Consider the following 10,257-nt stretch of genomic DNA (forward strand, 5'->3'; position numbering starts at 1 on the left):
GTAGCTTTCAAGAAGACACTTAGGGAAGAATTTTACATTGAAGACACCAATTTGATTACATGCAAGACTTTCCAAGAGTGGGTTCTACAACCCAATAAGGGTCTTGTGGCTAAAGAATTATTAAGAGAATTTGAATGTCGATTTGAGCAGTTAGATCTTGCAGAACAAGCAGCTCTTGCAAGTCAGAAAATTAAATTGTTTCTACAAGCAGCAGATCCTGAGCTTCAAGAGAAGCTTGATGATTTGCTAGAGGATCAAACTATAGAGATAGGTCTTAAAATAGAGTGGAGGCATGTCAAGGAAGTTGTTACTTCACTAGTGAAAAAGCATAGAAGAAGAGAAAGATTGCATGTCTCTAGCTTGCCCACTGTTACGCGTAAAACAAATATGTATGATGTTATAGCTTTGTTTGATCAACAGAAAGGATTACAATGGGCTAAAGTAGTTGTGGAGACAAAGTATAAGACATTTTGACAAAAAGGTGAAACCAGTTGCTTTGCCACTTCCACTAGAAAGTGAGGGTCTATATGAAAAAGTGTCAAGCCAACCAAGCTTATGAGATCCTAAAGATATAGATCAATATCTTACAGCTAAAACATTACAGGAATTGAAAATTGGTACAGAACTATTTCTTTTGCCCTACTGAAAGAGACTGTTTTATGCATATGTTGGTTAGGCATGGAAAAGCATTGCATTTCAGCCAACTGAAATAGGTTGTGTGGATCTGAATGTTGTCTCTCTTATGGTAATATTTATTGTGCTACATGTACCATCATGGAACTTGAGGCCTATTCCAATGCCTAAAGCTTACTTGCCAAAGCTAATGGATTTGCTAAATGAAAAGATTCACATGAAGATCTTGGAGCCCTCTTCAGCCTCATACTCAAATTGCTAGTTTAATGTGCCTAAAAAGAATGGGGCTTTAAGATTTATTCAAGGCATGCAACCGGTCAATAAAGTGACCATAAGAAATATGGGAGCAAGTTTTGTGGTTGATGAATTTGTAGAGGCTTTTGCAAGCAAATCGAATTATTTTTTAGGTGATCTTTACTCACAGTTTCAGCTTGCAGTTGAGAGCAGGGATATCACAACCATGAAGAATCCCTTGAGGTTAGTACAGACGTGTACTCTCCCACAGGGTGCAACAAACTTAGTGGCACACATGACAAATGTTATGAATAGGGTACTCAGGGATTTTATACCACAATTGGCAATGCCCTTCTTGGATAATGTTCCAATCAAAGGGTGTGCAGTGGATGAAAAGAATGAAGAGATGGATGCTCATGGGTGCAGACAATTTGTTGTTGAATTATGTGAGAACACTAGCTCGAAGCATGAGAAACCATGTGCGAAGTGCCTAATTAGTGATTGTCAAGAGGAAACGGTTTAAAAAAGTGCATTTTAGCTAGAACTATAAATCTCTTATGTGCAAGGTTTTTCCAATTCTAAATTTCTAAAGAGCAAATAAGGTGCTTGCCTATGATTATTTAAAAGTGAGCTAAATGAATTATATCTCTTCTCAAAGTTGTTAATACCATAACCAATTGTTACATGGGAAGTGTTTGTACACATCTTACCCTTTCCAACATCTTTCAGCTTCTTGCTTATGGTCGCATTCAGTAGAATACCCTTTTAAGACAAAAAATGGAGCGCCTTGGGGGTGCCTTGAGCTCACATCAAGTATGTAAAGATCCGGATGCGACTCTTTTAACTTTACTTTGTATCAGCTCCATGAAGGTGAGGCATGTGTTGTCTTAGTACTTTGATGGATTTGATGGAAAGACAGAAAGAGGAAAAAATATAGGAGTGTTGAAGGAAAACATGTTTGGCACCTAATTTCGTAAGGTAGATGCAAGTATCGAAGAAAAACATGTTAAATTTATACTGAGTTAAGTGTTGAAGACAAACATGTTTTGGTTGCTAATACAGAAAGGTATGATACTTTGGATGGATATTTGAAAAGCAAATTTGTAAGTATGTAAAAAAGTTTGGGGTGGCTAATAGAGAAATCTTAATACTTTTGGAAGGATATTTCAAAAGCAAAATGATGAGTATTTTTGTAAATAAGTTGGAGTGATAGGTTGTGAACAAATATATTATATGATGTCGCAGCAGGCTTTTGAAAATTAGGACTGAAGTCAAAGCTGCGAGGGAGAGCTTTTGTTTGATAAAGCACGGCATGTGACAGTTGATTGATGTCGCAGGAGATATCCCAGGGTTTGATACCACCAAGCATCAGAACCCCGCGGAAGAATATCTTCGCTTAGCCAAGAGAGGGCCCCATACCCCCCCAATACACTTCCTCATCATTTCTAAACAAATATAGCGAGAGACACTGACTCCTCCGTATCTTTCACATTTTCTATTTCCACGACAGTTGATAGAAAGGCAGACCGCCGGAGTTAATTTTTTTTAAAACTTTTACTTTTATTTTATTTTTTTCTCACGAATAAACTCCACCACGACCAACCCCAGGTGCCTTGCGTTCTCGGGAAAACCCAATTACAGAAAAACATAATATTTCACGGAAATTATTGATGCTGACTATCCAACGAATTGTTCTATTCTAATTAGTCAATCAGTAGATTTACACTATTATATATGTTTATCGTAAAATTACTCAATTATAAATATAATAAATTGTAAAATCCCTGAGCCGAAACAGGAAAACGTATCTTTTTTCTTTTTCCTGTTTGTGTGGCGCCCGGGAGCCGCTTTATAGGGAGCGGCTGTCTCCCCGAGAGAGCAAACGATCGAGAGAGATAATATAAGAGTCCCCCTAACCGCTCCTGGTCCTCAAAACCGCTTTCGGGGTATCCTACCAAGGTGGTTTGGGCACTCCGGAGCGGTTTTGTCTCGCGTTTCATGCTTTGTGTGTCACTTGAGAATCAGAAGAGTCTCCCAGCCTCCATTTTCCTCTCTCTCTCTCGTCGGATTAAGCTTGTTTCCAAGGTCTGGCTCCCCTCACCATAGCTTCTTCAACGATTCTCTCTCCCGTGCTAGCAGTTTTGTCGCCGTAGCCGGCCATCTCTATTGCAGATCGATGTCAGCTGCAGCTCTTTGGCCGATCGTTTGCTAGACGGCATTTGTTTCTTTCAGGTGTGGAAGGAGCTTGAGAGAGGAGAAGCAGCTTCTTCCGCTGCTCTTCTTCCTCGTCCCGCCATGATCTTCTCCAGCAAAAACGGTAAGCTTTTCAAAGACTGCTTGCATTCACAAGCCCGTATGCCTCTCCTGTACTTTCCAATTTCTCCTCCTGGAGGCTTTCCCCATTAGCGTTTTCTTAGCTGCATTTTGCAGGCTTCTGTGTTTCACGCTATGATAGTCTTTTCTCGTGATGCGCATAATTTTGCATTCTTGTCATAGATAATGCACGCATGGTCATGGTTTGTGCGTTACGCGTTGATCGGCTTGCGATTTTGCAGCATCGTCAGATTTTGTGCTCTTTCTAATTGCTTTGGCATATTGTTACAAACTGTAAGCTGTGCTACGCCGTAAGTGTCGTAGAAAGTAACTTCTTTTTCGTGTCTTAAGGCGCAGAGCAGAAGCCATGGACGGGGTCTGAGCGATTGCTAGCCGCGTGCGCGGCTCGCCTCAAGCACGCCTCCAGCAATGGCGTGTGGGTGGACTTTGGCGATGGTTCTGAGAGGAATGTGGTCATCATGTCCATGTTTATGGACGTTTCCAGCTTCAGTAAGATCTATCTGGTCAATTGCTTTAGCAAAGGCACAAACGCAAACGCCACAGAGAGGACTCGCTGGAGCAATGTGGAGAAGATCGAAAGTCGTCCGGGGGCATTTCGTCCTCGCTTTCCTGCATCCCTTGTCACGTTTTCCTACTCTTTGTCAAGTAAGAATTCCTTCAATACATACATGGACTCCAGATGTTTCAAGCGAAAACTGTGACCAGATAAATGAACCAACAATTGCGACTGGTATATGTACTTTAAGTTTGTTGTCACTTCCAATCCTAAATCCGTTGCTTGTTTGATGCGATAAATAGGGACTAGGGACTTTATGCCAGCAATTGATCACAGCTTATCAATTCTTGCTGACGATGGCCTGCTGGGAGCGCTCGACTACTTCACTTCCTCTAAGTTTGATTTGCCTAACAGACAACACTCTTTCTTGAGAAGGTGGCTATGGAGAGCTGCATTCGATTACACTGGATACGACGTTGGGCCGGAGAGAAGACAATACTTGGAGCATAAGTTGGAAGCTGGTAATGCTCATACAACATTCTGTATTATAAAGCCCTCAAAAGCTGTTAAGTGATTAGTCAAGGAATTAAGGCCTTAGGATCGATTGATGTGTAGTACATGCGTGATCATTAGAGTCGTACACCCAATGTTATGTAAAATCAAGCAGAATTGCGACTCTGTTTGTTTCAATCGTAGCTTTTGAGTGCATAAGTTTAGATTATTCAATCCAATCTTGAGCGAATTTCATGCCTGAACTGTGACTTTGGCTGTTTTTTCAATCGCAGCTTTTGAGTACAATGGAACAGAGCATGTTCCTTACCTACCAATTGTGGAAGCGCCTTTCTATGTGTGGGTTGGTCATCAACGAAATTGTAACAGTACGTCAAATATGCTTTCACGAAAGAAGCATTGAGCTTCTCATGAAGGGTCTGATTCTCTTTGATGGAATGATCTGGTGACAGAAACAGATTCGACACGTTTTCCTGCCCGTGCGTCCGATGAGTTTGATGCTAAGCGGCCGTCCCAGTTCCCCCCAACGTTTCTCTATTCCTTGTCTTGGGAAGATCCTAGAGTAGACGAAGCTGTCTTACAGATTAACCCGCAAGATACCGTCTTGACCTTAACCTCGGGAGGTTGCAATGCACTGGATTTGATCCATCAGGTAGAGTGACAAGTTGTGAATCCAGAAGTTTCCTTTGGCCGTTGTTTGGCATCTATACTTAAACGTCCCGTACTCTACTGATCTTTCCAGGGAGCAGGCACAGTAGTGTCGGTGGACATAAATCCTGCACAGAGCTACCTCTTAGAGCTTAAGAGAGTGGCAACCATGAGGTATGTTGCTTCATTTTTGTTGTGATGCAGGTGTCACGCTTTTGTCTACGGCTTTATCAATAATCTGCGCCCCTTTCCTTTTACCTGTAGGCTGTCCTTCTCAGATGTCTGGTCGATGTTTGGAGAGGGTGTACATCCCCGGTTCCTCCGCCTGCTTCAAAGAGACATTGCACCTTTCCTAAGCCAGGGAGCTTCAAACTTCTGGTTTGTGTTTTCTACCCTTCAAGTTTCGGGCGCCCGTACTTTTGCAAATTTACGCAGATGTTAGAAGACCACTCTGCTCGGAAAATGCGACTCTTGTATTGATGATGTTTATGTTTTGATGGATCTGCAGGTTTGCGAAGGCCTACTATTTCAAGAATGGCCTCTATTACCATGGTGATAACAATGTCCAGGCATTGCAGTTTCTTGTCCTAGCATGCGTAGCTTTCTCAGTAGAGTTGACTAAAATGTCCTGGGGCTTGTCTAATCAGGTGGCATGGGTAGGCTTATTCGAGCAGTGAAGTTCCTAGCAAAGTTGATGCGTCAGGTGTGGGCATTGTTGCTGTGTTTTTCTTCTTAATCATATTTGATCACAAGGTTTGAAAGAAGTATTCCTCCTTCAGGAACACTGGATCGAAAGTCTGGTAAACGCTCCTTCATTGGAGAAGCAGAAAGAACTCTGGTATATACACTGACTTCACCATCGTAGACTTGCTCTCCTTCAGTCACCTGCTTATTCTGTCCTCACAAAGAACACTTTGTATCGTTGCAGGTTTGCAACTGTGGGGAGATGCCTGTTACAAGCTAGCATCATCACCAGGTTGTTTGCTTTTTTGGTAACAAACAGGCTAGTTCTATGGTTTTGTGCGGGAGTTTGCCGGGGCCAACTCAAGCTCATTCAGAAGGAAGACAACATTTACAAGTTAGTAGCTCTACCATTCCGTACGATCTCCACAGATGACTACAGCATCTAGCCGTTGATTTAAAGACATCAACGTGGTAGCCTGCACTCACGTCTCCGTTCCTGCAGTTATGTGGTTCGATGCTTGAATTCAACAGCCGAGCATTCTTATCTACGAGACAGGTGAAATTCAGATGTTTCATGACCAGTTGATTATGGTTCTAAATATCTTCTATACACATACCCATGCCGTTTGTTTTTGGTTTTGAGCAGCAACTATTTTTATCGATGCTGTTTGACGGGCAAGTTTGCACCCAAGTGTTGTCCTCGTTTTTTGGAAGAGGATTGTTTCAACCATCTTAAGGTGTTGGATCTGTTAGCTCAGGAACGTTGGCTTGTCAATCTCGCAAACTCTATTGACCAATTGAGCCGAACCCTTTTGTTGCTCTATACAGGTGGAGCTTGCGAGGAAAGAAAGGTTGCTGATTCGTACTGGCTCCTTCGTGGATGAACTAAGAAAGCGCCAATATACGAAGGCAAGTTTGCCTGCAATACCTTTGCAGGCATCACAGCTTTTGTAAAGGAAATGGCATTGGTCGTCACTCTTTGATCAAAGTGATCTGACAATCCTTGTGCATGCAGGTTATCCTGATGGACCATGTTGACTGGCTAGACCAAGGGGATATTGACATCCTTTGTGCTGCCTTGAGGGAACAAGTAGTTGTAAGTTTACACGAATATCTCTTTTTGCACCTGGTGCTTTAAGGAAAATGTCCTCTTATATAAAAACTCACAGTCAGTTTTTCTTTTCAGACTAATGGACGTGTAATATGGAGGAGTGCTTCAAGGAGTCCGGATTATGCAAATTGTATTGAAAAGTCTGGATTTCATGGTAAGGCTTGTCAGGGTCTATAAAGTGATTTGCGCAACAAACGATGCGAAGATTTTGATTAATTGTCATCAACCATGTGATAACTATATCCATCGTAGCTTCTCATCATCTCAGTAAGGCCTACCCAACATAGGGCACTGGGAAGGGCCTGTTTATAAGCACTTTCTTTGAAATGCCACCTAGGTGTGTGTGTGTGTGTGTGTGAAAGACATAAGGGCCGTTGTGGCAACTGATTGACAGATAAGTAAGCTAATGGTGGGGGCTTGTTTGCCTTTGTTATTGCACTGATGCAGTGGTAAGGCTGAGTACAAGCGAGAAGTACATGGATAGGGTGAACATGTACGCAAGCTTCTATGTAGCCATACGTGTGGGGGCGCCATTCGTTCTGAAGCGTGCTCTGGTATGGCAAGATGCAGCTGCTGCATACATCAATGGTGCCAAAGACAAAGGCACCGATCCATTGAATTCTCCAAACTCTGTGCTGGAAACCAATAACGAGGCCTCTTTTCTTGCATAAGGCATCAACCATTATAATAACCACGCTCCCACATTCATCATTGCCATTTTAAACTAGTATCGATTTTGATCGATCTGGGTCATTGATTGATCTGGTGGGGTTTCCAGCAATTATGTTTAGCCATCATCTTTTCTCGTTTGGCTTATATGTACGCGCTGGATAGAGCCACCCATTCTTTGTTTTTCGTGTGAGTTGCTTCCTGATGCAATGTATTTTCTCTCGTCTTCATCAAAAGAGTTTTCAATCTGTCTTCGAAAGGGCATCTCCAGCGTTGTACCTTGGAATGTGTTGCTTTCAAACCAGGAAAACAAGGTGGTCTAATCGCAAAGGCCTTGGCCAAGACAAAAGTGGATATTATTGGCTATGCTGATTGACAAGTATGTACACTAATATAATTTTGCGAGGGAGACACTTGAGATACAAGTGCATGAAAGCTCAACATCGTTATATTATTCCTACTACCCACGCCAAGTGATATGCTAGAGGCTATGCTCAAAGGTTTCGGCAAAGGTGAAAAGGACTATGGACAAGTATGTGCACTAGTACAATTTGTGCACTAGTACATATACAAATGCATAAGAGCTTGAAAATCACAACATAAAACGTTCACATCTTATTCCTACTACAAATGCCAATTGATAGAGACATAAGCAAAAGCACATTTTGAAGCATGAGCAATGAATTGAATACAACTCTAAATTTGGAGCTAAAACTAAGAAAGAAAATAATAGCACTAATATTGCCTTTTGTACTATAAAAGTTAAATAGTAATATATATATATTGAGCCTCTAAAGGGTTGCATTATTAGTTATATAGCTTCAATAGTACACATTAGTTACCTATGTGCACATACAACTTTGGGTGATAATAATATATATTTTAATGTGGTAAGAATATATTATGAATGCACTAGTAAAAATATCGTCGCACCTAATGATTGATGAATGTCCAACATAACATTGTTCTTTTTAAATGTGAATAGATCTTTTTATAATGCCATTAGAGATGGGTATTCCAAGGTTTGAACTTGAACACCCATCAAATTGAGTCCATGCTCAAACGAATCGAGCAACAACCCCATTGGCATGCCATTGACTCTTGTATATTAGATAATTAGTAGGCACTTTGTGTTTAAATTCTCTTTGTTCTTTGCACTAGTGTTCTTTTGATACTTCATTCCAAGGTTTGAATTTGAGCACCCATCAAATTCAACCCATGCTCAAGCGAATCGAGCTCCATTGGCATACCATTGACTCTTGTATATCAGATAATTAGTAGGCGCTTTGTGTTTAAATTCTCTTGGTTCTTTGCACTAGTGTTCTTTTGATACTTCACACCAAGGTTCAAAGGCACATCTCTTTTATCCAAGGTTTAGAAAGCGCATAAGGACCCTTAGAATGAGGCTTATTGAAGCATGTATGGCCAACTATTTATTTGTTGGGGCACATATAGTAATATGACTAGGTTCTCCTTGTGCTTGACACCATTATAATTTTGAAAACATATCAATACATAATAGAGAAACCAGAGAGAGAGAGAGAGAGAGAGAGAGAGAGAGAGAGAGCAAGCAAGCTGTGAGAGGGTGTGGTGGTTGTGTAAATAAATAAATAAATAAAACATTATAATTAATGTTATTAACATAATGGATATTATGTTATGGAATACAATTACGATTTACAAAATGCACTATTTAATTTTATCACACACATGCACGCACTCACTCACTCACTCACTCACACTCGCACACACAGAAAACAATCGTACATACATGTGTACATACACCTTAGTAAGATTATGAATATGAATAAATACTTATGTTAAATTTAATTACATGAATATTAATTTTAGTATAACTAACATTATTATATAATATTACAACATATAATATATGTTATCATTAATCATATATTATAGCATTTACTATATTATTATATTAATACATACAAATTTACTATATTAAGCTAGTTATAACTATAATATAATGGTAATATATTAATGCTATATAATTAATAATATATATGTTATAACATGTAATATATATTACTAGTATAAATTTGATAATATTTGATTTGAGAAGTACAAAAAAAAACATGTTAAATAACTTAAAATAATGATAGGTATACTAGATTATCATTACTACATATCGAATGCTTTCAAGAGGTTGACACAAGGATTCAAGAAGTCTCAATCTTCATATATCAAATAGTTGAGGCATTTTCTTGGGTAGGACCCTTGTACTAAAAACACTATGATCTTCAACATGTTGACACAAGGAAGACAAAGTCTCCGTATACCAAATACTAGGCTTTTTTCTCAAACAATATAATATGAAAAATGGTGTGCTATTGCTATAATTCTTTTTAAGATGAGATACACATAATACTCTATCTGCTTTTTTCTCAAACAATATAATATGAAAAATGTTGTGCTATTGCTATAATTCTTTTTAAGATGAGATACACATAATACTCTATCTACTATACCAGGTAGTGAGTAAGAGCCTCTTATGAAAGATAGGATAGCTTGCAAACCTAATGAAAAATCAAGATTGATTGTACTAGGACCTTTCTCAATAGACCTTCCAAGTAGAGAAGTGTAAACCCAATGTTCAAGTGGTAAAGAGCCCATATACTATGGATAGCCATGTGAACATAGTTCTCCAGTGAGTGATGCACCCATCGAGACCTAAACGCACAACCTCTTGATTATGAGTTAGTTTCTACTCAGAAGTTTTTACCCAATAGGACATCATTTTAGTGACATATTACTGTTACTTTAAGACTCATTTGGATTGTTTATATAAACATTCTTACAATTGTATCATGTAGCTACTTAAATCCATCGTGATGGTTTCTCATTTTAAAGCATTTAATGAATTCTCTATCTATTCCCTCAAAGTAGATTCTTATCAACAAGTACAAGGTAAAAGTGAAGG

General features: G+C 39.5%; 1 protein-coding gene across 2 annotated transcripts; it reads left to right on the top strand.

Moving 5' to 3' along the window:
* Positions 1-2,729: 2,729 nt before the first annotated feature.
* Positions 2,730-7,570, top strand: LOC148024659 (uncharacterized). 2 transcript variants are annotated; one of them, XM_087694295.1, is made up of 17 exons: positions 2,730-3,184; positions 3,532-3,846; positions 4,000-4,218; positions 4,483-4,575; positions 4,660-4,859; positions 4,950-5,029; positions 5,120-5,233; positions 5,364-5,407; positions 5,503-5,558; positions 5,635-5,693; positions 5,784-5,933; positions 6,042-6,095; positions 6,186-6,276; positions 6,368-6,448; positions 6,555-6,635; positions 6,726-6,804; positions 7,098-7,570. In XM_087694295.1, the coding sequence occupies exons 1-17, from the start codon at positions 3,163-3,165 to the stop codon at positions 7,319-7,321; spliced, it is 1,962 nt and encodes a 653-aa protein (XP_087550421.1). In that variant the 5' UTR covers positions 2,730-3,162; the 3' UTR covers positions 7,322-7,570. The 2 variants fall into 2 exon arrangements, with proteins under 2 accessions (XP_087550421.1, XP_087550422.1); XM_087694296.1 differs by having other exon boundaries at positions 3,538-3,846.
* The last annotated feature ends 2,687 nt before the right edge of the window (positions 7,571-10,257 follow it).

The sequence above is a fragment of the Lygodium microphyllum genome, chromosome 15 (assembly GCF_053477565.2).
Source record: "Lygodium microphyllum isolate KBCC chromosome 15, Lygodium_microphyllum_v1.1.10, whole genome shotgun sequence".
NCBI classification, from domain to species: Eukaryota; Viridiplantae; Streptophyta; class Polypodiopsida; order Schizaeales; family Lygodiaceae; genus Lygodium; species Lygodium microphyllum.